The 27991-nt window shown below is 51.2% G+C and overlaps 2 protein-coding genes across 3 annotated transcripts in view; one reads left to right on the forward strand and one right to left on the reverse strand.

Moving 5' to 3' along the window:
- LOC125434938 (C-type lectin-like) overlaps positions 1-27991 on the forward strand; it is a 443381-nt gene that overhangs the window by 311642 nt on the left and 103748 nt on the right. The gene's annotated exons all lie outside the window — the stretch shown is intronic.
- Positions 8798-16734, reverse strand: LOC125434946 (C-type lectin-like). Its single transcript, XM_048500830.1, has 5 exons — positions 16677-16734; positions 15803-15900; positions 13810-13950; positions 10149-10263; positions 8798-9091 (listed from the first exon to the last, which is right to left on the reverse strand). Exons 2-5 carry the CDS (start codon positions 15821-15823, stop codon positions 9024-9026), a joined length of 345 nt encoding a protein of 114 aa, XP_048356787.1. The 5' UTR covers positions 15824-15900; positions 16677-16734; the 3' UTR covers positions 8798-9023.

Genomic DNA, 27991 nt, shown 5'->3' on the forward strand with positions numbered 1-27991 from the left:
CCACCCCCCCCCCCCCCCACCCCCCCCCCCCCCCACCCCCCCCCCCCCCCACCCCCCCCCCCCCCCACCCCCCCCCCCCCCCACCCCCCCCCCCCCCCACCCCCCCCCCCCCCCACCCCCCCCCCCCCCCACCCCCCCCCCCCCCCACCCCCCCCCCCCCCCACCCCCCCCCCCCCCCACCCCCCCCCCCCCCCACCCCCCCCCCCCCCCACCCCCCCCCCCCCCCACCCCCCCCCCCCCCCACCCCCCCCCCCCCCCACCCCCCCCCCCCCCCACCCCCCCCCCCCCCCACCCCCCCCCCCCCCCACCCCCCCCCCCCCCCACCCCCCCCCCCCCCCACCCCCCCCCCCCCCCACCCCCCCCCCCCCCCACCCCCCCCCCCCCCCACCCCCCCCCCCCCCCACCCCCCCCCCCCCCCACCCCCCCCCCCCCCCACCCCCCCCCCCCCCCACCCCCCCCCCCCCCCACCCCCCCCCCCCCCCACCCCCCCCCCCCCCCACCCCCCCCCCCCCCCACCCCCCCCCCCCCCCACCCCCCCCCCCCCCCACCCCCCCCCCCCCCCACCCCCCCCCCCCCCCACCCCCCCCCCCCCCCACCCCCCCCCCCCCCCACCCCCCCCCCCCCCCACCCCCCCCCCCCCCCACCCCCCCCCCCCCCCACCCCCCCCCCCCCCCACCCCCCCCCCCCCCCACCCCCCCCCCCCCCCACCCCCCCCCCCCCCCACCCCCCCCCCCCCCCACCCCCCCCCCCCCCCACCCCCCCCCCCCCCCACCCCCCCCCCCCCCCACCCCCCCCCCCCCCCACCCCCCCCCCCCCCCACCCCCCCCCCCCCCCACCCCCCCCCCCCCCCACCCCCCCCCCCCCCCACCCCCCCCCCCCCCCACCCCCCCCCCCCCCCACCCCCCCCCCCCCCCACCCCCCCCCCCCCCCACCCCCCCCCCCCCCCACCCCCCCCCCCCCCCACCCCCCCCCCCCCCCACCCCCCCCCCCCCCCACCCCCCCCCCCCCCCACCCCCCCCCCCCCCCACCCCCCCCCCCCCCCACCCCCCCCCCCCCCCACCCCCCCCCCCCCCCACCCCCCCCCCCCCCCACCCCCCCCCCCCCCCACCCCCCCCCCCCCCCACCCCCCCCCCCCCCCACCCCCCCCCCCCCCCACCCCCCCCCCCCCCCACCCCCCCCCCCCCCCACCCCCCCCCCCCCCCACCCCCCCCCCCCCCCACCCCCCCCCCCCCCCACCCCCCCCCCCCCCCACCCCCCCCCCCCCCCACCCCCCCCCCCCCCCACCCCCCCCCCCCCCCACCCCCCCCCCCCCCCACCCCCCCCCCCCCCCACCCCCCCCCCCCCCCACCCCCCCCCCCCCCCACCCCCCCCCCCCCCCACCCCCCCCCCCCCCCACCCCCCCCCCCCCCCACCCCCCCCCCCCCCCACCCCCCCCCCCCCCCACCCCCCCCCCCCCCCACCCCCCCCCCCCCCCACCCCCCCCCCCCCCCACCCCCCCCCCCCCCCACCCCCCCCCCCCCCCACCCCCCCCCCCCCCCACCCCCCCCCCCCCCCACCCCCCCCCCCCCCCACCCCCCCCCCCCCCCACCCCCCCCCCCCCCCACCCCCCCCCCCCCCCACCCCCCCCCCCCCCCACCCCCCCCCCCCCCCACCCCCCCCCCCCCCCACCCCCCCCCCCCCCCACCCCCCCCCCCCCCCACCCCCCCCCCCCCCCACCCCCCCCCCCCCCCACCCCCCCCCCCCCCCACCCCCCCCCCCCCCCACCCCCCCCCCCCCCCACCCCCCCCCCCCCCCACCCCCCCCCCCCCCCACCCCCCCCCCCCCCCACCCCCCCCCCCCCCCACCCCCCCCCCCCCCCACCCCCCCCCCCCCCCACCCCCCCCCCCCCCCACCCCCCCCCCCCCCCACCCCCCCCCCCCCCCACCCCCCCCCCCCCCCACCCCCCCCCCCCCCCACCCCCCCCCCCCCCCACCCCCCCCCCCCCCCACCCCCCCCCCCCCCCACCCCCCCCCCCCCCCACCCCCCCCCCCCCCCACCCCCCCCCCCCCCCACCCCCCCCCCCCCCCACCCCCCCCCCCCCCCACCCCCCCCCCCCCCCACCCCCCCCCCCCCCCACCCCCCCCCCCCCCCACCCCCCCCCCCCCCCACCCCCCCCCCCCCCCACCCCCCCCCCCCCCCACCCCCCCCCCCCCCCACCCCCCCCCCCCCCCACCCCCCCCCCCCCCCACCCCCCCCCCCCCCCACCCCCCCCCCCCCCCACCCCCCCCCCCCCCCACCCCCCCCCCCCCCCACCCCCCCCCCCCCCCACCCCCCCCCCCCCCCCCCCCCCCCCCCCCCCACCCCCCCCCCCCCCCACCCCCCCCCCCCCCCGCCCCCCCGCCCCCCAAACACGGTTCCCCCCCCCCCCCCCCCCCCCCCCCCCCCCCCCCCCCCCGTCCCCCCCCCCCCCCCCCCCCCCCCCCCCCCCCCCCCACCCCCCCCCCCCCCCCCCCCCCCCCCCCCCACCCCCCCCCCCCCCCCCCCCCCCCACCCCCCCCCCCCCCCCAAGTTTGGTGAGGTTTGGTTCAGGGAGTCCAAAGTTATGGACCCTCAAAACTGTAGCCCCCATCTCCTATTAGCTCCCATTGGAAACAATGGGGGATAGGGGCACCCCCTTTGGGAGCCCATAACTTTGGACTCCCTGAACCAAACCTCACCAAACTTGGGGGGTAGCATAAGGACAGTCTCCTGATGATACGCTGAAAATTTGGTGCCGCTAGCCTAAAAACTGCGCCCCCTACAGGCCACAAATGGAAAACCACTAAAAATACCCAAAAACGAACTCAGCTGCCCACCTTGCCCAATGGGCATTACGCCAGTGCTCACAACAAACACCCTGTGAGGTAGGTGGGGCTGAGAGAGCTCCGAGAAGCTGTGACTAGCCCCAGGTCACCCAGCTGGCATGTGTGGGAGTGTACAGGCTAATCTGAATTCCCCAGATAAGCCTCCACAGCTCAGGCGGCAGAGCTGGGAATCAAACCCGGTTTCTCTTAACCTCTTACGCCACTGCTGCTCCTGTAGTAGCTCGTGTGGGTAGTTTGATTGGATGCAGATGTGCTCAGTGGCCAGACCTTGAGCTCTGCAATTATATATGTTTTGAGAATACGGATGTCACTCCCTTGGGACAGAAAGTACATGCTGAATTCAGCAAAAATGCACAGCCTCTGATTACATCTTTGAGATTTGGGCTACCACCCCAGTACAACCCCTGACCAGGAGAGAAGAGAGTGCCATAGTTTGTTTGTTGGATTTAGTTCCCCGCTGTTCCCAATCTAACAGCCAAGCTCGGAGCAGCTAACAAAACCTTAACTATATATCATAGCTAAACAATCAACAAGGTTAAAATAATAACAATGAAACATTAAAATTCCCCACTCTAGATTCCTCAAAACAATTTAAAAATGCCAGTAGAGTAATCCAGCGACAAGCAAACTAATGCCCTCCTGTTTTATTTTATTCCTGATCCATGTCAGATAGGGAGGGAGGGGAGAAGGAAGAACGAATTTGGGAGACCAGCATACTTGGAGAAGCTGTCGCTGACCTCCATCAAAAGCCAGGTAGAACGTTTCTGTTTTCCAGACCCTTCCAGAACTGAGTTAAACATTAGGAAGAAGTTCCTGATGGAATGGAAAGGTGGTGGAGTCTCCTTCCTTGGAGGTCTTTGACCAGTGGCTGGATGATCATATGTCAGGAGTGCTTTGATTGTGTGTTCCATCGTGGAAGGAGGTTGGATGTGATGGCCCTTGTGTTCTCTTCCACCCCTACGATTCTATGATAAGCCCTTTCAACTAACAGAACTGTGGGTAGAAGGAACAAGGAAGAAAGATGAAGGTTCAAGGAAGTGGCTGTCTCTCCGTCTTCAGGGACTTCCCCACATCCAGCGAGCCTGCCAGACACTGACTTGAGTCATACATTACATCCCACGCTGGCAAACTTAGGGAAACCTGCAATTCGTATGCAACCTGTGTCCGCTGTGTAAATGGGCCAAGCTGTGTGTTGCTTGGGAGGAAAGGAATGAGGAAGATTTCATTCAGTGGTCCCTGGCCCCTCAATGATGCGGCTGGCCTCCACTCGGGCCAGGGCCTTCACGGCTCTGGCACCGGCCTGGTGGAACACTCTTCCTCCAGCTGTCCGGGCCCTGAGGGATTTGGGTGATTTCCGCAGGGCCTGTAAGACTGAGTTGTTCCGCCGGGCCTTTGGAGAGACCAGCCGCTGAGTGTGCCCCCCTCCCCCCCGCACTGTTCCATATGGGTCTTGTTCCATGTGAGCCCTAATATCATGGGGTTTTATCATCTCCTCTCTCTCCTCTTTTTCTGGGAGAGATTTAGTTATGGTAAGCACTGATTTTTGTGGGATGCCTAGGTTAGGAAGTATTCGCTGTTTTTAATTGATGTTTATGATAATTATGTTTTAATTATTTTATGTACACTGTTTGTGTGGTTCACCTCCCAGAGCCCACTGGGGATGGGGCGGTATATCAAGTCAAAAAAATAAATAAATAAAATAAATAAAATTTATACCGTCCCCTCGAAAGCTCCCCTAGATGCCAGATCAGACCTGAATGGTATTGCAGTGACAGCACCCATGTTTCTGCTCTGCTCCCCTGCATTGACAGCAGCAGGAGGAGGAGGATTTTGGATTTATACCCCACCTTTCTCTACTGTAAGGAGACTCAAGGTTGCTTACAAGCTCCTTCCCCTTCCTCTCCCCACAACAGACACACTGTGAGGTAGGTGGGGCTGAGAGTGTTCTGAGAAGACTGTGACTAGCCCAAGCAGGAATACAGGAGTGCGGAAACACATCTGGTTCACCAGATAAGCCTCCGCCACTCATGTGGAGGAGTGGGGAACGAAAACGGGTTCTCCAGATTAGTATCCACCTGCTCTTAACCACTACACCACGCTGGCTCTCTAAGTCCCTGTATGCCAGCATCTGTGCCAGTTTGCGCGGTGTTATGTGGGTCACGTCGCATCCAATGCGATTGCACAGTTAATCTGATATGTCATGACTTGTGTTTCTGGATGTGTGACATCAACAAGTGGTAAAACGTATTGGCCACAACTGTAATTGTGCACAAGAAAACATCTGGCTGCACAGAACATAAGGTTTTTCATACAACAGTACCTATAAGGTCCATTTGTGGATTTGTTATTTTTATAGCAACGTCTCTACGTATGACCACTGAAAAAGGCTAGATAAGCGGATACCCGTATGATTCTTCATTGGTCGCTGACTTAATTGTATCACCAACTTTGTTTGTACAACAATGAACAACAATTTCCACTGTTTGTTAAGGGTGTAGCCAGAAATTGTGTTTGGACCTTGTGTTTTTAACTGTATTGTGTACACTACATAATACACATGTTTGTGATGGGATCGAGTTTACAGCTTTCAGTTCAACATTTGTGGTTTTCTATGAAAACATTGTCGTTGGAAGAGTTCCGGCTCCAGGTGGCAGACAGGGTTTCTTTTAAAGCGTTTTGAAGATTAATTTTTTATTATTAAATTACAACTTGTTACAACTTTTACTAAACTCAATGAACTCCATTTTGCAAGGAAGAAATATGCCAGAATCATGGAAAGAGGCCAATATTACGTTAACACCTAAAGGAGAATTTTAAAAAGGCGGGATGCTCTTGTTTAACGCCGGAGACCACCCCACCCCCACCCCCCGAAGGCCCACGGTGCGTGTGAGAGCTTCTTATTCGACAATCAAGATTGGGTGTATCCTCGGGAAAACATGGCAGCAGTGACGGCAGCGGCCCTTAGATGGAATGTGTGTTGGTTAGCAGATAGGACAACTATTCATGGGCCCAGCACCCCACTTTGGACAGAATAACCACTTAAGACCTGGCCCCCCACTTCCTGAAGTTCGAGGGTTCTTTACATTTATATGGACTATTCAGCTTTAGATGTTGTTTCTTTAAATGGGGGGGTTGAATGTAGCCATCTATGCAGTGGTGGGATCCAAAAATTTTAGTAACAGGTTCCCATGGTGGTGGGATTCAAACTGTGGCGTAGCGCCAATGGGGCTGGGCGGGGCACGACAGGGGCGTGGCCGGGCATTCCGGGGGCGGGGCATTCCTAGGCGGGGCTGTGGCAAGGACGCAGCCGCTGTGCCGGTCCTTGGGTGGGAAACGAATGCACGCAGGCGCAGGCTGCCACGCACGCCGGTGCACCTCCTGCTAGACTGCTTCAAGTTCTGCACGCTACTACTGGGAGGAGGGGCGTAACTAAGGCAAAAATCATGTGGCAAAATCACCCATTAGTAACCCCCTCTCGGCACACACAAATAATTAGTAACCTACTCTCGGGAACCTGTGAGAACCTGCTGGATCCCACCTCTGCGTTGACGACGACGACGACGACGACGACGACGACGACGACGACGACGATGATGATATTTGTAGTTATGAGAATTGTTGCTTTACGTAATTTATGATGTTATGTTATGATTACTGATACCTGTGTTAATGCTGTGCTATGATTATGACTGTTAATGTTGTGTTACGATTACTGACACGTCTGTTGTTATAATGCTATGCTTACAATGCTATGTTCATTGTTGTTTAAAATACGTTATAATGCTGTCTATTAATTGCTTATGGGGAAGAGCCGGAAGTCCATTTGTTCAGTGCTGGGTGGACACAATATGAACTGAGCACTTCATGGAGTTCAAGGTAACCCAGACGTGACTGGCGCAGATTGCAATCTGGATCCGATCAGTGTCTGGCAGGAATGTAGAAAGACACTTTGTGGGGAAGCCCCACGAGGTGGCAAAACAACCACTTCCTTGTGCCTCAGTCTTTCCTCGGCATTCCCTGGTTGGTTCAAAGGGCATCCAAGCACTCTCGGGGTTGTAAATTACCCGTGTTTCACTTTGCTTGCGTTCTCTTCTCTTTGTTGTCCCCCCCCCCCCCATGAAATCTTGGCTCTGAGTTTCTAGTTCAGGCGTGATGGGGAAGTAAGCAAGCGGAAAATCTGAATCGCAGCCCCTGGTACGATTACAACTCATTAAGGACAATTTACTGCCATAGAAGATAAGATTAGACCTGTTGGATTAGACCTAACCAGGCCAACCAGTTGCTCTGGGGAAAACCCTGAAGCAGGAAGAGAAGGCATCTGCTGTTGCTGCCCCTGAGAAGGGTCGTTCCATTTATGATCACAACCTAAGCCTCCAAAAATTCCTTTCACGCATTCTCTGGGAAAAGCAGGAGTGGGGACCAGGTGAGGATAAAAGGACCCAGGAAAGCCAGGTCATGGAGAACTGGGTTTCTCACGCTGGGTACTTCGCTGCCTTTCAATAAATGCTACTGATCAAGAATCCAGAGTCTGTTTATTGATTAAAGGTCCGAGACCTAACAAGGACACAAATGGGTCACTCTGAGTGACCAAGGAGGATCTAATGGCATTGGATAACCTTCCAGATTCTTGGATGCTGTGGTGAACTCCTATGTCTTTCCAGAGATTCTCTTCTTCTAAATGTCCACTTTCTTGGTCTGCATAAAAATCTCTTCTCTTGGCTGCGGGTCCTTTTCATTGTACTTCACTGAACTGGTCTAGAGCAGAATCAAACACACACACACACACACACACACACCTTAACTTCTAAAGCCCAATATGGACCTTTGGGTATAAAAGTTCCTTTTCAAAAAACAAACAGAACTTTTTGCAGAAACCATGAAATTAGTATCATGTTCCTGTACAAAATGTGGCGAACCAGCACATGTTCCTGTGAAGAGAGCTCCGACTGTCAAACCCAAGCTTTGCTGAAAATACGGTCTTGTCAGGGACACGAGCATTTGCGCTCTGCAGTCTCAGGTGGAGGCGAGATCTTGCCAGCTGCACGTGTGAAATGGGGGCCGACTGTGAAGAATTTGACTTGGCAGTATCAGTAGACTGTAACTAGAAGGACTTGCAATGCAACCTGAACAGGACCTTGATGTGTGATGTTAAATGTTGATGTTTAATGTTGTATGTTAAGAAAGTAAACCATTTTGTTTTTAAAATTTGTTGTTGCAAACTCATTCCAAGTTCTGCCCCACAGAACCCACAAGCTGAGGTTACACATGCGCCAAGTGTTCACAAACTGGGAGAGTCAAAACATCAGAAAAAGAAGTTTTGATTAGCATTGCAAGTCCGGCTCTATAGCGCCCTCTGAGATTCTCCTTGTGCACTGGGATATAGCATTCAGAATAACCTTGGAGATGGATTGGAGTAGGAGACCAAATCTCTTGGAGAAGTATGATGTCATGAGTCGAAATAGCCAGAGGGATATCACGAAGAGCTATCTGATTTACAGAGGAAAGATATCTTAACCCAGATTGACCCTGAGAGAGGGCTGGAGCCTGGGAATTGATAAAACGGCTGGGAACAGAGGTGGCCAGTGCTCTTCAGAGACATATCTCTACTCCCCTCCTTCCCAAAAGCTAAGTGGCGTAGGAGATTAAGAGCTCGTGTATCTAATCTGGAGGAACCGGGTTTGATTCCCAGCTCTGCCGCCTGAGCTGTGGAGGCTTATCTGGGGAATTCAGATTAGCCTGGGCACTCCCAACACATGCCAGCTGGGTGACCTTGGGCTAGTCACAGCTTCTCGGAGCTCTCTCAGCCCCACCTACCTCACAGGGTGTTTGTTGTGAGGGGGGAAGGGCAAAGAGATTGTCAGCCCCTTTGAGTCTCCTGCAGGAGAGAAAGGGGGGATATAAATCCAAACTCTTCTCTTCTTCTTCTAAATTGGACAGTAATTATTACAATCATATTCAGTATGCAAATATCCAAAGACAGAGTTTACTGTTATTATCCTGTTTACAGTCAAGATTCATAAGCGAGTTATCAGATAGGTGATCTACAAGGAGGACAGTTTGTTATGTAGGGTGCAGATCCGGTTTCTTTGAAGGAAGGGTGATTGCTGTGAAGGCTCTCTAGTCTAACAGGATGGGTTCCTCATAGTTGTTTCTGGAATGTTGGAGAAGCAACTTCCTGCACTAAAGTTCGAACTCGCAGATGTACGGGCTCTCGTCTTTGCAATTCTGATCGTTCCACGTAAGATAATCTGGAAGGAAAAAGAGAAACAGGCCGCTGACCATTTCTTCCTGTGCCTTAGGATCAGTGTTGTGGCTAGCCGGATATTATCAGATCTCGGGAGCTAGGAATGGGCAATCCCAATCAGTATTTGGATGGGAGACCACTAAAGAAGTCCCGGGTTGTTACGGGGAGGCAGGCAACAGAAAGACCACCTCAGAATATCTCCTACCTGAAAACCCTACCGGGTTGCCATAAGTTAGCTTTGACTTGGTGGCGAAAGAAGATGTTTTGGTGGGAAGGGAGGCCGGGTTGGCAGTGCCAAAGGTTACCTCATCCTGTAGATACAGAGACTAAATGTGTGCATCTCCCCTGAGACCCACAGTAGATTCTGCACAGCTTGCCTTTCAGAGAGCCCAGAAACAGAAGTTCTTAGGGGAGCACTTGGCATGGGCTGAATTATTCCTCTACTGGCGTGCCTGCGGTTGCTAAGCCTGCAAGGAGTTTTAGAAGGGCTGGCCAATCTGGAAATGGGGTTTGGACCCCTGGCGTGTGGAGTGCCAAAGGTTCACCACCACTGCTACAGGGCATTTCTATAGTGAAAAACTGGCCAAGAGCAGCCCTGCATAGAGCGAGGTACAGCAACCAGTTCTGGGGGTGACCATTGCCCGGGACCTTGGACCTTCTGAACGCTAAGCCCCTCTTCATAGCTCGAGAGCCAGTACGGTGCAGTGGTTAAGAGTAGGTGGAGAATTGGGTTTGATTCCCTGCTCTGCCACTCAAGTGGTGGACTCTTATCAGGTGAGCTGGGTTTGGTTCCTTGCTCCTGCCCTTCTGGTGGGTGACCTTGGGCTAGTCACAGTTCCCGCTCAGCCCCACCTAACTCACAAGGTATCTGTTGTGGGGAGAGGAAAGGAAAGAAGTTTGTAAACCCCCTTGAGTCTCCTTACAGGAGAGAAAGGGAGAGGGGGTATAAATCCAAGCACTTCCTCTTCTTCTCCTGTACTGCTGCTCATCCGGTGAGCGTAACTCCGTCTCTGGGAGACCCACAGCTTTGAGATGTCTCACCTGATGATGAAAAGGCTCACCTGAGTCACACAAAAGCTCCACGCAGTATTCATCGTTTTCAAAATTGCTAGGTTCACCAGTGCCCCAAGACCTGTAGTTGACTATCGATCGATCAGACCATCTCCAGCGTCGGTTCTGCATTGACAAGAAAGAAGTTCTGGTTAGGGGCAGAAGGACCAAACAATGAGGGGAACATTTACATAGGAAATGTGCCGGCTGCCCTTCCAGAGATTTCTCCAAGGTAGCTCACCACGAAGACTTAGAAGCATGAAAATAAACCAAGGCATTGAAAGCAGCATGAGTGGCCTCAAACTATAGTAATTAACCACCCCAGACCAAAGTCAAACAACTTCAGTTAACAGCCCAGATAAAAATCTGGGCTAGCATGCCCTGGTGCGGGGGCAATCCGCTGCCCCCGAGTCCTGTCACCACCGTGGCTCAAAACAGTGGCGGGAGAGAAAATAAGACATTTTTTAAAAAAAATAAGAAAAGAATATAAGGATGAATTTCATACAGGAAGTGACAAAGTGTAGCTCTAGGAATTAGCAGAAACTTTAGTTAGGATAGAGTGTCTGGTGATTCCCAGAAGAGTCTCTCTTGTCAGTTCTTTGTGCCTCTCCTATAACCTCCGTTTGCCAGGAGATTCTCCACGCAGATGAGCAGTGGCAGGCCACAAGACACGAGAGAAGGTGGTCTGCGCCTGGAGATCTCCCAGAACTGCCAAGTGATCTCCACGCTGCAGATATCAGTTTCTCTGGAGAAAATGACTGACTTGGAAGGTGGAGTCAGTGGCATAAGAACTTGCGGAGATCCCTCACCTCTCCAAACATCCCCCCCCTCCGGAAATTCATAAGAACATAAGAACATAAGAACAAGCCAGCTGGATCAGACCAGAGTCCATCTAGTCCAGCTCTCTGCTACTCGCAGTGGCCCACCAGGTGCCTTTGGGAGCTCACATGCAGGAGGTGAAAGCAATGGCCTTCTGCAGCTGTTGCTCCCGATCACCTGGACTGTTAAGGCATTTGCAATCTCAGATCAAAGAGGATCAAGATTGGTAGCCATAAATCGACTTCTCCTCCATAAATCTGTCCATTCTGGACAGAGTCAGCACCCCTGGTAGGAAGGGGGCAGTCTTATCCAGTGAGATGAGGCTAGTTAACACTCCTGCCAACACAACAACAGCTTAGTATTTATAGGATCATAGAACCACAGAGTTGGAAGAGACCCCCAAGGGCCATCCAGTCCAACCCCCGGCCAGGCAGGAACACACCATCAAAGCACTCCTGACAGATGGCCATCCAGTTTTCCATTTAAAAACCTCCAAAGAAGGAAACTTCAGCACTCTCCGAGGTAGTGCATTCCACTGTTGAACAGCCCTGACCTTCAGGAAGTTCTTCGTGTGTTTAGGTGGAATCTCTTTTCCTGCAGCTTGTATCGATGACTTCCTGCCTGAGTCTCCGGAGCAGCAGAAAACAAGCTTGCTCTCTCTCCAACATAACTTCAAATATCCCTTCAAATATTTAAACATAGTTCTCATGTCACCCCTACACCTTCTCTTCACTTGACTAAACACACCCAGCCCTAAGTCTCTCCTCATAGGGCCTGGATTCCAGACCTTTTACCATTTTGGTCGCCCTCCTCTGGACCCATTCCAGCTTGTCAATATCCTTCTTGAATTGTGGTGCTCAGAACTGGACCCAGAATTTCAGGTGAAGTCTGATCAATGCAGAATAGAGTGGTACTATTATGTCTCTTGATCTAGATACTATACACCTAGTGATGCAGCCCAGAATCACATTGGCCTTCTCGGCTGCCGTATCACACTGCAGACTCATGTTCAGTTTGCGGTCTACCTTGTAGTACTGGAACTGTTTTAATGCTTTAACCTTGGGTGTAAGTCGCCTGGAGCCCGGCTTAGGCTGCGAGGGGAAGGTATAAATATAAACAAACAAACATACACAGACATGGCTACCAATCTTGATCCTCTTTGATCTGAGATTGCAAATGCCTTAGCAGACCAGGTGCTCGGGAGCAGCAGCCGCAGAAGGCCATTGCTTTCACCTCCTGCATGTGAGCTCCCAAAGGCACCTGGTGGGCCACTGCGAGTAGCAGAGAGCTGGACTAGATGGACTCTGGTCTGATCCAGCTGGCTTGTTCTTATGTTCTTAAGTTCTTATGGCATGAAGCCAATTTGATAGAACACCTCCTCCTCCAACTAATTTCTTTCTCATCCCTTATTGCACAACCTGCTTTGAAAAGGAAGGGAGGGTCAGCTTTGCCAGGAAACAGTTGGTGATTAATACTGCCCAATCTTTAAACAGCCCGCCCAACCTGAGGGACCACATCGCTTCAGACAGCTACCTTAGTCGAATCCAAAAGCAGACTTGCTTTAAATTGAGAATTATCTGAAGACAAGTCCTGCGGTCCTAGCATACAGTTGCCAACTTGGCTTGAGAAATTCCTGGAGGTGTGGGGGTGAGGGGGAGGCTAGGGAGGGTGGAATTTAGTCAGGAACTCCTTGGACGTGTGATGCCAGAGACATTTCCTCTAAAGGGAACCGGCTTTTGTCTTCAGAAGAGAAAGAGAGCACATCTGGAATCGACTGGCCTTGGTCTGATCCAGAAAAGCTATTCTTACATTCTTCTGAAAGCTCCTCCTCGAACTTGCTGCCGTTTATCGGCATTAGGCCAGTTTCTTGACCATTTAATTGACTGGACTGATTTTATTGATCTGAAAACATTTCGTGAGAAGGGTTCCCAGGTCTCTCCCAGCTGCCCGTGAGAGATCTTGGAGGGTGGTGATGATCTTGCTTCCATGCCTGACGCCAGAGCGCCTGCATCGCACTTGTGGGGTGGGGGGGATGCTCTAGCGCTCACCCTCAACCCCTGTCATTTTCACAGAGTTTCGGGGACAGTGATGGAACATCCGCCCTCCGCCCTGTGATGCTAGCACCCTCCTATTCCATAATCTCTCTCCCCTCTCTTTTGGCCCTCCTTGTTCCTCCGGCCGACTAACTGAGTGTTGATGGGCAGTGGTGGTTTATTAAGCAAGCCTTTATTGGCATAGACAACAGTACAACAATAATAAAAAAACGGATTAAAAAGGGTATACAATACAGGAAATAAATGTTAGGTCGAAGGAAATCTACTGGCGTTTAGTAATTTCCAGGAGAAAGTCTGCCACTATCATACAGAGAGAAGGATCAGGATTGTCCAACAAGTAGTGTAATCTAATTAAATCGGGGAGATGGGGTAAATGTCAAGGAGTAAGATTCACACACTTGGATCTGATTTCCTTGAATCTGAGACAGTGTAGTAATTGTGGGGCCAGAGATTCAACTGAGCCATCGTTACACGGGCACAATCTTTTAGCCTTTTCTTGCTTATTAAATCTGCCATGTAACAAGGCAGAAGGCATAACATTAAACCTGGCGAGCATTATGGCTCTCCTTTGAGCAGGGTTTATTAAGCAATACAGGTAGTGTGCCAAGTGGCCCCGTTCAAATGGGAGAGAGAAATACAGGGGGGAGCACGTTTTCTTGGCTGCGGTGATTAGGAGATGGGCGGTGGTGATTTCCCGCTATTACCAAGAATCTGGGAACCCTATTTATGAGGAATCCTCTTTCGAAATCAGTCGTATGAATTTAAGAAGTCAACACAAACAACCAGAGTGGACACTCACCCTCTGGGGGTCATGCAGTCCGATCCAGACATGCTGGCAGCCTTGCAGAGAGGCCTTGATGTGTCTGGCCAACACAGCTCCTTCGGCTTTGCTAGAAATAGAAGCGAGGTGCCCGTTGGTGCCTTGACTCTGGCAATCAATCTGAGGGAGGGAGAAGACGGATCAGGTAGGGGAGGGGCCTTTTATGGCCATCAGGTGCTGAACTGTCAAATTACGACGACCACCACTCTTTTGTGGAGGAAGGACAGAAATCTGACTGAAGAGAGGGCAGCGTTCACAAACAGCAAGAGGCCATTTTTAATTTTCCTGGACATACCACTGCAGAATTGAAAGCTGTTCTTCTTCCAAAATAAATAAGCAGAAAGCTCTTCGAAGGCAATCTGCAATATGAAGGTGCCGAGTTCAAATTCATCAAGGAATTAAATACGGCCTGTCTTTCTGGCTCAAACAGAAACTTGGATTCCTTACTGGCTGTAATTCTAATACCTGACTAGAAACCGGCTTACTACAGTTTTTGCTCTTGGTCCTGCCTTTTACAGCAGCCACTATATAGCTGCCCCTACATCTCAGCTCCAAAGGTGTCCAACCAGTGGTGCAGCTCCAAAGTTGTTCAACATATGAAAAATTTGGGGGACCCTTGATTATAAACATTATTATCTGGAATTGATACACACTCAAATAAATACCAGTATCTGACTCTGGTCTTTCCATGTTCTGATCTCAAAAATTGTATTATTGAACTAGGAAAGGTACAGAAAACGATCAAAAGATTGAAGCATTTTCTTGAGAGGGAGGCTGGGGAGGACAGAAAGGGGCGTGGCTCAATGGTACAGCCTCTTCTTGGCATGCAGAAGATACCAGGTTCAATTCCCAGCGTGGCCAGTTAAAACTACCAGGCAGCAAGTTATGGGAAATCTCTTTCTCTGCCTTGGAGAGATGCTGCCAAGTCTGAGCAGATGACAAGGACCTTGATGAACCCAGTGGGTCCGATTCAGGAAACTGGGCACAGCAACAACACGCGTTTGTGTATTCAAGGCGAAAGACTAAAGGGTTTGGAGATTTTCTTTTGAAAAAAGAAATGACACAGGGAAGTATGGCAGAGGTTAATAAAATTAGGCAGAGAAAGTAGGCAGAGGGGGCAGTTTCCTCTACTCCCCTAAGAATCAAATAATAACTCCAAAAAAGAACTAACCAGCACCAAATTCAGAATGCACCAAAATAATTATTTTGACGCATATAATGTAGAACGAATTTATGGAATTTGCTGACACACAAGTCAACTGTGGCCCCTCCCATGGGTGAATTTTTAAAGGGCATTCTGAACAAAACAAAAAACCCTGATAAGGTGTAGCTACAAAGCTTTGAGCCCTGATCATTATATAGAACCGCAAATATATACAGTCAAACCAATACTGAAAGATAGGAGGCCAGCCAAGCCTAAAAAACAAGGACTGTATATATAGGGAAACAAGGCAATGAGGTATAAGCAGTTAGTTTGAGTGTAATTTCAACAGATACTTCATAAACCATTCATAAAGATTATTCATAAAGATATATTGTGGTTATTTAACTGGATAGAAAGGTAATAAACACACATATAATGTCATGGCTTGGCATTGTCCATGAGGCACAGGAAACCTGCAATAAAAGTCATATTGCGTTTCAGTCAAATGAAAAGGAGTCAGTATCTCAAAAATTTAAATGAATCAAAAATATTAAGATGAGTTGTGGTGGTTGTGTAACAGCTCCAGCAAATGATGATGAAACTTGTGATTAAGTATATATATATATATATATATATATATATATATATATATATATATACAGTCCTTGTTTTTTAGGCTTGGCTGGCCTCCTATCTTTCATTATATAGAACCTCCATGTTTAGAGATAGTTGGTCTCTGATGAATGCTGATTGTCAGGCAGGGTAGCTAACACAGGTTGCTGACTCGGTGGGATGGGCAGAGAGTGGCCAAGAAGAGCCTCTTCTCACCTCTGCTTCAGCCCAGGTCATTTTGTCTTGGAAAAGTCCATAGCAGCGGCCTTGGTAGGACGCCCATCCTCCAGGGCATGACGACGCTTCCACACCTGCTCAACGAAAAGGGTAAAAAATGGGCAGGGGGAAATAATGTATGAAATGATTGTGACTCTGCAGAAAGAGATGGGATGTGAGGACAGGAGGGAGACCTTGAGTGCCAGGACATTGGCCAAGAATCCTTGTTTTCAGAGTAGTCAGTGGTTTCTCCTCCAGAACCAGAAAATCAATTCATTGGTTGTGTCTAGAGCAGGGCGGGGCAGCATGGTACCAATGGGCACCATCTCACCCACCAGTACTTCCCAGCATGGTACCAATCAGGCATGCATCTCACCCCGCCAATTACTTTTCCTGTAAGCCTGCTGGGGTAGTTTTTTTTAGAAGGGTGGGTGGAGAGCCTCATTGCTTATGAGGTATTCTGATTGGCCTCTGAAGAGCCAATCGGCTACGTAGATTCAAACACTGTTCTTCAGTGGCTTTCCCTAGCTCCACCTCTGCTGTTGTTTCAGTGGAGAATTTGTGCCCCCCACCCCATCCCAGATCCAGGGATCCCTGGTTTAGAGGCCTGCTTTTAAAGCTGCTCCCCTTTATCGCTTGCATCCATCGGAACGGAATCCTACATCAGATGTGTTTTTCTGGAACCCTCCTGTGAGTGAGAGATCCTACAAACATGCTTATGGGACTGCCCCTGAGAAGGGAAGGAAGGATTCTACCAGAGACCCAAGTTCTGAGATCTCTGGGAATGACTACCAAATATTGTGAACAAAAGAGGCAAAAAATGTTAAGTGAAATTTGCTGGGTTGGGTCTAGAGTTCACCAGAAACTTAACTCTTTGGGCCTGGGACCAGCGATCAGGAAACCCACAGAGAGCCAAGGGGACATTAGGAAGGAGGCCCATGCTCTTTCTTCCAGTCCCTGTGGAGAAACAAAGGCAAGGGGATGTAAAGGGAGGGAGGCCGAGAGAGACTCAGGTGGTAGCTGGATAGCAACGGGACTCTGCCAGCGATCCACAGGTGCCAAATCCAGGAGCAGACAAGCAGAGACCTTCCAACCCTGGCAGAGGAACCTAGCATTGCAAACACGGCTCCTGTGAAGATAGCCTAACAGAAAGAGAAAAGATGGTTTTGTATATCCTACTGGAGTCTTGGCTTCCAAGCCTCCTTTTCAGTTCCTCTCCCCTCAGCAGGCCACCCAGTGTGGTCAGGTGGGAACAGAGAGGAGTTTAATAAGAAGGTTCTTAATGACCACAGCCCAAGGTCACCCAGCTGGTTTAATGGTGAGGAGGAGGAGGAGGAGGAGGAGGAGAAGCAGAAGAAGCAGAAGAAGCAGAAGAAGCAGAAGCAGAAGCAGAAGCAGAAGCAGAAGCAGAAGAAGAAGAAGAAGAAGAAGAAGAAGAAGAAGAAGAAGAAGAAGAAGAAGAAGAAGAAGAAGAAGAAGAAGAAGAAGAAGAAGAAGAAGAAGAAGAAGAAGAAGTGGAGGAGGAGGAGGAGGAGGAGGAGTTTGGATTTACACTCTGCCATTCCCTCCTGTAAAGGACCTCTCAGCACCAGCCTGACTAGTAGTAGAGAAAGAAATCCCCGTTTTCAGTTCTAGTCCTGTGCAGCACCAAGGAATTAGGATTACTAAAAAGAAAAGTTAATTTGGGCCCTCCCCCCATCCCACGGTGTCCAGATTCCTCTATCTTGGATGCTCACAGTGGCCACTAATCTAAAGGTCACAGCAACCGCAGGGAGTCCACTTTCACAATGGAAATCTCCGATGCTGAACTCCAGCGAAAAGGAAACACTCGCCCTTGAGCACCAAGGCTCAGGGGGAGCAGGGCTGGCACTCACCTGTCTCTCTATCCTCCCGGTTAACCTGTCGAGCTGATAATTCAGTCGCCCACCTGTGCAAATGACAACGTTTGCTGGGGCTTTTATAGGCTGTATTTGTGGGTGGGTCAATTTCTTTGGAAAATTTACAGTAAAGTAAACTCTGAGATCTGGCCTATCTTTGAGGAAGTATTTTGCATATACGCTGATAAAAAATATTTACCTTGAGAAAACACAAAGTGTATTTAGAGGGTTGTGTATTGAGGGTACGTGTTGAAAGTGGGGGGGGAAGGGGGGAGACTGGAGCCGTTGCGCCGGCACCAAAGCATCAGACGCCACCAGTCACACCGCTGAAGACACGGGGAGCCATTGGAACCAGCCAGATCAGGGGAGGTGTGGGGCTGGACAGAGAGTGGGCAACAATGGGTTTCTGGGGCCTATAACACCCCCCCCCCCATAGATTGATGGGGAGGTGGTTGGGCCAACAGTGGGGCCTCCCCATTGGACAGCCACTTAATAAGAACATAAGAACATAATCAGCCTCCTCTGGGAGTTTTGGAGCTTTGACCAGGGTTGTTCTGACAAAGGGAGCATTTCATTCTCTCTCATGATAGTGCTCTATGGGTTGAACCACAGATTTTGCTGGCACAGCTTTGCAGTGGGGAAAGGGGGTGATCCCACGTCCAGACCAGGAGCAGGGCAGAGACTCTGGCCCACCGCGGCCACTGCAGATACGCGGCACTGCTGCACAGCTGCTCTGCAGCAACATGGCTGGTCCTTGTCCTACGTTACTGCCTCTCATGCCAACGTTACGGCTACTTCCGCCGGTGTTTCGAGCATTCCACACCCTCTGTCCTTTCCCCTCCCCTTTCAGGATGGCCTCCTAAACTCTTAACGATCAGCCTCTACATCCCAAGTCAAGAAGAAAGCTCCCTTTATGCTTTGTGTGTTATTTGTGGGTCCGGCATACTTCATTGGACCTTTTAAGCAATATTGTGCCTTTCCCTACTTACCTCTTTTTGCGTGCCACCCCGCAGCTATCCCGTGTAGAAAAGCCTCCGCAGCTTTGGAGCACGGAGAACTTGTTCCCCACTCATTTGCCATTCACGAAATAATGTGGGGTCCCAGAGCAAGTGTCCCGCGGCAATCGAGCCTTCTGATTGGCTGAACTAGAAAAGAAAGTTCGCGCATGCACAAAGCGCACGCAGCTCCCCGCTGCGGCCTGATTGGACTGAAAAGTGAAAGCAAAAATCAGTTCCGTTTTCCACTGCCTATGTTCTCCACAACCCCGGGCACTCAGCGGCACTTTGCCGTGAATGGGCGCTGCAAAGCTGCAAAGCTGTGGAGCTCGAGCAAAGGGAGCAATGTTGGGACGTTGCCTTGCGCACGCATCTCAATTGTCGCGGTTTTTGCATTGTAAAAGAAATGTTGCCTCGTGTCTACGTCAGCACATAGCTTCATGTCGCGTAATTTCTGACGGGGACACCCTCCCTAAACAAAATGGAGGAGCCTGTTGCCTGATTGGCCGGAAGGCTGTGCGTCACAGCGAATCAACCACGCGCAAACAGCCGAGGTTCCCCACCCCCCCGCGGCCAGCGCGGCGTTTTTGAAAATGTTGCTGTTCGAAGAGGAGCTAATTTGACGCGCGCCAAGGAGGTGGGAGAGCAGCAGATTCGGGGCAGCTGCGCTGTGGCCGCTGGTGCGGTAGGGAACGTCGAGGATCCCCGTGTCTTTTCAAGAGGTTACCCCGCGGCATATGGTGAGTGGGGAAAGGCCCATTGTCTCTTGTGACAGGCAGCAGTTCTCCAAGCTCACAAGATCTATCTGATGACGTGACCTCTGACGCTTGAAAGCTGAAACCCTGGACGTCCTGTTGGTCTGCACAGTACAACTGGAGAGCCAGCGTGGTGTAGATTGAATAACTGTGGATGCTAATCTGGAGAACTGGGTTTGCTTCCCCTCTCCTCCACTTCACAAGCAGAGTCTTATCTAGGGAACTGGATTTGATTTCCCACTGCTCCAGCTGACCAATGGATTCTGGAGAACCAAGTTTGATGCCCTGATCCTCCACTTGACAAGCAAACCAGGTTTGCTTCCCCTCTCCTCTTCTTGATCAATGGCCTGTTATCTAGAAAATTAGGTTCAATTCCCCCCTTCTTGGCTTGGCAGTGGACTCTTATCTAGAGAACCGCGTTTGATTCCCCTCTCCTACACTTGGCAAGCAGAGTCTTATTGGGAGAACTGGGTTTGCTTCCACTCTCCTCCACTTGACCAGTGGACTCTGATCTGGAGCATTGAGTTTGCCTCTTTTCTACTCCATTTGACCAGTGGACCCTTATCTAGAGAACCGGGTTTGATTCCCCTCTCCTCCACTTCACAAGCAGAGTCTTATCTAGGGAACTGGATTTGATTTCCCACTGCTCCAGCTGACCAATGGATTCTGGAGAACCAGGTTTGTTGTGAGGATCATTCAGTCGCCCACCTGTGCAAATGACGACGTTTGTTGGGGCTTTTATAGACTGTATTTGTGGGTGGGTCAATTTCTTTGGAAAATTTACGGTAAAGTAAACTCTGAGATCTGGCCTATCTTGGAGGAAGTATTTTGCATATACGCTGATAAAAAATATTTACCTTGAGAAAACACAAAGTGTATTTAGAGGGTTGTGTATTGAGGGTACGTGTTGAAAGTGGGAGGGGGAAGGGGGGAGACTGGAGCCGTTGCGCCGGCACCAAAGCATCAGACGCCACCAGTCACACCGCTGAAGACACTGGGAGCCATTGGAACCAGCCAGATCAGGGGAGGTGTGGGGCTGGACAGAGAGTGGGCAACAATGGGTTTCTGTGGCCTATAACACCCCCCCCCCATAGATTGATGGGGAGGTGGTTGAGCCAACAGTGGGGCCTCCCCACTGGACAGCCATTTAATAAGTGAAGTCGGCCCGTGGTCAGCGCAAGGAATAGGCGAGACGCAGCGATATCATCCGGTGGAGAGAAGCCAGCGGCAGGAAGCGTGATCCGTGGATCTGGCGACTCTGCTGTAACTCTGGTCCCTGGCATTTGATTTCCCACTTCTTGGCTTGACAGTGGACTCTTATCTAGAGAACCGTGTTTGATTCCCCTCTCCTACACTTGACAAGCAGAGTCTTATTGGGAGAACTGGGTTTGCTTCCACTCTCCTCCACTTGACCAGTGGACTCTGATCTGGAGAATTGGGTTTGCCTCCTTTCTACTCCATTTGACCAGTGGACCCCTATCTAGAGAACAGGGTTTGATTCCCCTCTCCTACACTTGACAAGCAGAGTCTTATTGGGAGAACTGGGTTTGCTTCCACTCTCCTCTACTTGACCAGTGGACTGCTATCTGGAGAACTGAGTTTGCTTCTTTTCTTCTCCATTTGACCAGTGGACCCCTATCTAGAGAACCGGGTTTGATTCCCCTCTCCTACGCTTGACAAGCAGAGTCTTATCTGGAGACGTGGGTTTGATTCCCCGCTCCTCCGCTTTACAAAAAGACTCTTATCTGGAGAAACAAATTTAGTTCCCCATTCCTCCATTCAAAGCCTCCTTGGGTCAGTCACAGTTCTCTCAGGACTCTCTCAGCCACACCACCCTCACAGAGTGTCTTTTTGGGGGAAGGAGTTTGTAAGTTGTTTAGCGACTCCTTAAAGTTGAGAAAAGCAGGGTATAAATCCACACTCCGCACATTTTCTTGAAAGTAGCTATTCTACAGAGGACCAACATGGTGACCCTCTGAAAAAGGGTCTCAACGTCTTCCTGCAAGATATTTCTTAATTGGAGAAGCCACGCAGAATGGATCTGGGAACACTTGCTAGCTCAGCTCATTTCCCATTGGCCAGTGGTGATCAGCTGGCCAATTAAGTGACAGGCTGACAATATGCTACCTTTTGATGTTGACTCACATGAAAGAGCTTTGATCTATTTAAAATATTGATATACTGTGCTTGTGATGTCTTTTCCTGGAAGCTTTGCCGCCTCCCAGATGTTTTGAGATGGCGAAGGGGGCGAGATTAGAAGCCCAGATGGTTTCCCTTCTTCCCACTGCAAGCTGTGAAGTTGGGCTGCAGAAACATGGAGAGAAAGGACTCTTTTTCTTGGCCCATTTGTTGCGGGAAGCACAGGTGCATCCCTTCTCTCTCCGCTAATCTTGGGGGAGAGGTGGGCATCTCTTTCTCCTATCTCTGTTTCAGCTTCACAGTATAGGTGTCTTCCTGCAGATCACAGCAGGACTCCCAACCACGGAGTTGACTTCTAAACAAAAGGTCGCTCGAAATTGTTCCGCAGGTGTTGAGCTACATGATGCAGTCTGAACCTATCCCCCATCAGCTCATGGTCCGATTGTGAGCGTTCAGCAAGGTATGCTAGACTCCCAAACAGGTTCTCTGAGGAATTCCTGGCATCCTTACTACAGCTTGAACCTGAGGGTTTGGGCATGCTGGACATAAGCCCTGACAGAGAGACATAGCCCTGCCTCAATGTGGGATTCATCTCTTCTGCATTCAGGGTAGCAACATGAGGGTTTGGTGCAGTGCAGATGTAACCCCCATGCTCAGAATGGGTTGACCCAGAAAGGGGTGGAGACTCAAAGCAGCAGAAGGCTGCAGAGCTCATGTAGTTTGGAGGAGACAAGGCTACCAGACTCGGACCTTGGTTTGTATAAGCCCTGAACACCTTGTTAAGGTAACTGCAATGTTGTTGGGAACTACTGGGAAGGTGGTAGTTTATTTTTGCTATGTTGTAAATGTTGGAGTTTATTGTTTCAGGGTTTCTTTTTAATGTTTGTAATGGGCGAGAGTTCTCCTGGAAACCTTCATCGTGTTGAATCCTGTCCACCAAGCCCTTGGAGTCTTCAGGAGCCAACCCCCTTGCAAAGAAGAACTGGACTTGGCAATATCAGAAGACTGTAACTAGAAGGACTTGAAAATGCAACCTGAACAGGACCTTGAAGTGTGATGTTAAATGTTGATGTTATATGTTATATGTTAAGAAAGTAAACCATTTTGTTTTTTTAAATTTGTTGTTGCAAACTCATTCCAAGTTCTGCCCCACAGAACCCACAGGCAGAAGTACTCCAAAGAGCTCAGTCCTCAGCTGGGCTCAGCTCTCCCTGGAGCATGCACACACTGAGCTAGAAGCCCTTCATCCCATTAATGTAGACATTGAGAATGAGGGAAATATTTTGCACATGCTCTGGAGTCCTTCTTGGGGGCAAGCCTGAATAAATTCCATCAAATTATTAAGCATATAGAGGAACAAGCCCTGCTGGGAAAGAACCAAGACTAAGACCGAAAATTAACACAGCAAGAGGCGTCATAAGGGGACTGGCAGAATCGGAAAAGGTTACACAGCAAAAGAACATTTGTTTGGACAAATTTATAAACTATTATTTGAAGGTGATACAGAACAAGTAACAGTCAAAACTTCCAAAGGCTGTTACTACATGAAAATCTTATAAATGAACTCAGAAGCAAATAAAAGCAATACAAATTTATTTATTTATTTATTGGTTGGTTGGATGTATAGGCCGCCTCATCCTCGAAGGGCTCGAGGCGGCTCACAACATACTATACACCCACAATCCATAAATACATAATAACAGTCTCATTAAAACAAATCATTAAAATATCAATTAATGTAAGAGCAGCAGCAATTTACTTTAAAACTAAATAACAAAATTAAGACAAGCAAATTAACAACAACAACAAACAATAAATGAAATATAAATGATGGTGTGAAATATGTGTTAAAATGAGATTTCTTACCCACCAAATGCTAACCTCTAAGCATGTAATTTTCATTCTATTGGAGTTAATTTGTCTTGGATTTTCTTAGAAGCCATGTCAAACAGCACCACATTACAGGAAATTGAGGGATTTGCGTCTGATAACCAATACCAGGGGTAGGGAACCTGCGGCTCTCCAGATGTTCAGGAATTGGCCATGCTGACAGGGGCTGATGGGAATTGTAGTTCCTGAACATCTGGAGAGCCGCAGGTTCCCTACCCCTGCAATAGACCAATCCTTCTGTAACAGACTGAAGATTTTTACCTATAAGTAATTTGCGTAAGCATTTAAGCCTCAACAAGAAAAAAAACTATCTCAGAACAAGTGAAAACGTGCATGGTCAGATGGATGCAAAACTTTGAAGAAACAACTTTTCACCAATGGGAAACCTTAAGCAAGGACGGTATCACATGTATTGCCATTAAGAGCAAACTGGGACAAGATGTTGTATTGATGGTACATCATCCCAAAGGATATGAACAAGATGGACTAGAAGTGGGCCAGCAGTGGGCCAGAAAGGGCTGAGGAGCTTGACAGAGGGCTTTTCTCAAAGCCACATCTTTTAAACAGTGTATTTTAAACAGGGGGTTTCTCTTTTTTTCTCCTTGTCCTAGGGCTGCTGATTGGTGGAAGCTGCTGAAGGGTGGGGCTTCTCACATTTGTAAATCTTTTCAGTTAGTGCTGAAGGGGTGGGGCTTCTCACATTTTTAAATCTTTTCAGTTAGTCTCTGGAACCAGCAGAGAAGAGGAGCAGTGGAGGACAGCAGTGGGCCAGAAAGGGCTGAGGAGCTTGACAGAGGGCTTTTCTCAAAGCCACATCTTTTAAACAGTGTATTTTAAACAGGGGGTTTCTCTTTTTTTCTCCTTGTCCTAGGGCTGCTGATTGGTGGAAGCTGCTGAAGGGTGGGGCTTCTCACATTTGTAAATCTTTTCAGTTAGTGCTGAAGGGGTGGGGCTTCTCACATTTTTAAATCTTTTCAGTTAGTCTCTGGAACCAGCGGCGCGCGCCTAACGGCGCGCGCAGGTGTTTTACTAAATAAAAACATATTTTAAGGGATAGTAGAAGGTATAGAAACCTTAAGAGGGAGGCACTAATTAAAATTAGTATTTGAATATCTAAACAAAATTAGATATGAAGACAGGAAGCCAGCAGGGGGATGGGGGCTTTCCAGTGTTTTGCACTGAGTGTCGCATGTATGACTATCTGCCACTAGGGCAGAAGTCGTGGGTGTGCCCTCGCTGCAATGAGTTCCTGGCACTCAAGGAACATGTGCGTTCTCTTGAAGCCAAGGTGGCAGACCTGGAGAAGCTGAGAGAGGCAGAGAGGGCAACAAACGAGGCTTTCGGGGACCTAGCAGCCAGGTCCCACTCCCAAGGTGACATCTCTTCAGATGTCATGGAGAATGAGAGTCTGGGTGACGGAGGGTGCCAGTCTGAGGTGGTGGAAGATGCTCCCTTAGATGGGACCCCTTCCTTAGCTGGTGGTCAGATATCCTCTCGCACTGAGGATACCCCTCGGGGAGGTGGGGGGCTCCTTGTAGTGGGTGATTCGATCATTAGGAATATAGAGAGTTGGGTTTGTGACAGGCGTGATGACCGCATGGTGACTTGCCTGCCTGGTGCGAAGGTTGCGGATGTCACGCTTCGTCTAGATAGGCTGTTAGACAGTGCTGGGGTGGAGTCAGCAGTTGTGGTCCACATTGGTACCAATGACATTGGGAAATGTAGCCGGGAGGTTCTGGAAGCGAAATTTAGGCTGCTAGGAAAAAGGTTAAAATCCAGGACCCCCAAGGTGGCATTCTCCGAAATGCTACCTGTTCCACGCGCAGGGAGAGCTAGGCAAGCGGAGATACAGGGTCTCAATGCGTGGATGAGAAGGTGGTGTAAGGCAGAGGGTTTCAGCTTTGTCAGGAACTGGGGAACCTTTTGGGATAAGGCAGGCCTGTACAAAAGGGACGGGCTTCATCTTAACCAAAGAGGAACCAGGCTGCTGGCGCTCAACGTTAAAAAGGTGGCAGAACAGCTTTTAAACTGATCCTTGGGGGAAAGCCGACAGGAGCTGAGGTGACTTCGGTTCGGAATACAGAGTCCATGGGGATGCAGACACAGAGAGAGGTTTTTCTAAATCAACCACATACAAGCGAGGAGCATAGCAATGTGATAAGTGATAGTGTCTACAAAAGGCTAGAGGGCAAAACACATAAATCCCAGGTTAAGGACAGAGACAGAGTATACAAGTGTCTCTATGCTAATAGTAGAAGCATTCGACCTACAATGGGAGAGCTGGAGTACAGAGTTTTGAAGGAGGACATTGATATAGTGGGCATCACGGAGACATGGTGGAATGAGGAGAACCAGTGGGATGCTGTTATCCCAGGTTACAGGCTCTACAGGAAGGATAGGACAGGGCGTATTGGGGGTGGGGTGGCCCTCTACATCAAAGAGAGCATAGTGTCACATAAAATAGACAATGCAGGGGGAGCTGATTCCTCTACAGAAGCACTGTGGATATCAATACCAGGGGTGAAGCAAAGTTTAACATTAGGAATATATTATCGTCCCCCTGACCAAAGTGCACAAGAGGATTCTGAGATGGAAAAAGAAATTAGAGAGGCCAACAAAAGCAAAAATGTCGTGGTAATGGGCGATTTTAACTATCCCCACATAAACTGGAAAAATGCATGTTCAGGTCATAGTAAGGAGAGAACATTCCTGGATATGCTAAATGACTGTGGCTTAGAGCAGATGGTTGTAGAACCAACCAGGGGAGATGTGATCCTAGATCTAATTCTATGTGGGACCCAGGACCTGGTGCGGGAAGTCAGTGTTGTTGAGCCGATAGGGAACAGCGACCACAATGCTGTCAGATTCAGTATCTCTGCATGCGAACAAGTGACAATTACTAATGTAGTTACATTTGCCTTCAGAAAGGGAAATTTCTCAAAGATGAGGGGGATAGTGCGCAGGAAGCTGAAAGGGAAAATCAAGAGAGTCAAAAATGTCCAAGGTGCTTGGAGGTTATTTAAAAACACAGTCTTAAAAGCTCAGCTGGAATGTGTTCCGCAGGTTAGGAAAGGCAGCGCCCAGTCCAAAAGAAAGCCACCATGGTTAACAAGGGAGGTTGAGGTAATTATTAGGAAAAAAAAGATGTCTTTTAGAAAATGGAAGTCCAACTTAACTGATGAAGAATACCAGAGAGAACACAAATGGTGGCAAAAGAGAAGCAAGTTAGCTGTAAGGGAGGCAAAAAAGGATTATGAGGAACGCATGGCTGCGAACATCAAGACTAGCAACAAACAGTTCTTCAAGTACATCAAAAGCAGGAAGCCAGCTAGGGAAGCGGTAGGTCCGTTAGACGATGAAGGAACAAAAAGTGTGCTAAAAGGTGACAGGGAGATTGCAGAGAAGCTGAATGAATTCTTTGCATCTGTCTTCACCCAAGAGGAGGTGAGGAAAATTCCTGCACCTGAACCAAGCTTCTTAGGAGGTGAATCCGAGGAACTAGCGAAGTTAGTGGTAGACAAGGAAGAAGTTCTGGCAGCCATTGATAAACTAAATGCTACCAAATCCCCTGGCCCAGATTGCATTCATCCAAGAGTTCTTAAAGAGCTCAAGCATGAAATTGCTGATGTTCTCACATTAATATGCAACTTATCCCTGAAATCAGGCTCCATCCCTGAAGACTGGAAGATGGCCAATGTCACACCAATCTTTAAGAAAGGGTCTAGGGGGGACCCGGGAAATTACAGGCCAGTCAGTTTGACATCTGTTCCTGGTAAATTAGTAGAATCTATCATTAAAGATAAAATTATTAAACATGTAGAAAAGCAAGATCTGCTGAGGAAGAGTCAGCATGGCTTTTGTAGAGGCAAGTCCTGTCTTACAAACTTACTAGAGTTCTTTGAGGGTGTAAACAGACATGTGGATAAGGGGGAACCAGTGGACATTGTCTACTTGGATTTCCAAAAGGCTTTTGACAAAGTTCCTCACCAGAGACTGTTGAGAAAACTCAGCAATGAAGGAATAAGAGGGGAAGTCCTCCTATGGATTAAAAACTGGTTGAGGAACAGGAAACAAAGAGTGGGTGTAAATGGGAAGTTCTCACAATGGAGAGATGTAGGGAGTGGTGTCCCCCAAGGATCCGTTTTGGGACCAGTGCTCTTTAACTTATTCATAAATGACCTGGAAGTAGGGGTGGGTAGCGTGGTGGCCAAGTTTGCAGATGATACCAAATTATGTAGGGTGGTGAGAACCACAAAGGATTGCGAAGAGCTCCAAGCGGACCTTGATAAATTAGGTGAGTGGGCTAAGAAATGGCAAATGCAGTTCAATGTAGCTAAATGTAAAGTGATGCACATAGGGGCAAAAAATCCAAACTTCACATACACGCTACAGGGGTCAGTGCTATCAGTCACAGACCAGGAAAGGGATTTAGGCGTCTTAGTTGATAGTTCCATGGGAATGTCAACTCAATGCATGGCAGCTGTAAAAAAGGCAAACTCTATGCTGGGGATCATTAGAAAAGGAATTGATAAT

Source organism: Sphaerodactylus townsendi, linkage group LG06, assembly GCF_021028975.2.
Source record: "Sphaerodactylus townsendi isolate TG3544 linkage group LG06, MPM_Stown_v2.3, whole genome shotgun sequence".
Taxonomy (NCBI): domain Eukaryota; kingdom Metazoa; phylum Chordata; class Lepidosauria; order Squamata; family Sphaerodactylidae; genus Sphaerodactylus; species Sphaerodactylus townsendi.

What these genes read in the sequence shown, in the direction of transcription:
- LOC125434946 (XM_048500830.1), bottom strand. Translation starts at nt 15,823, where the DNA reads ATGACCTGGGCTGAAGCAGAG. An exon ending in TGACCTGGGCTGAAGCAGAG is followed by an intron (nt 13,951 to 15,802) that starts GTGAGAAGAGGC and finishes TCCCTCCCTCAG; the next exon opens with ATTGATTGCCAGAGTCAAGG. An exon ending in GACTGCATGACCCCCAGAGG is followed by an intron (nt 10,264 to 13,809) that starts GTGAGTGTCCAC and finishes TTGTCAATGCAG; the next exon opens with AACCGACGCTGGAGATGGTC.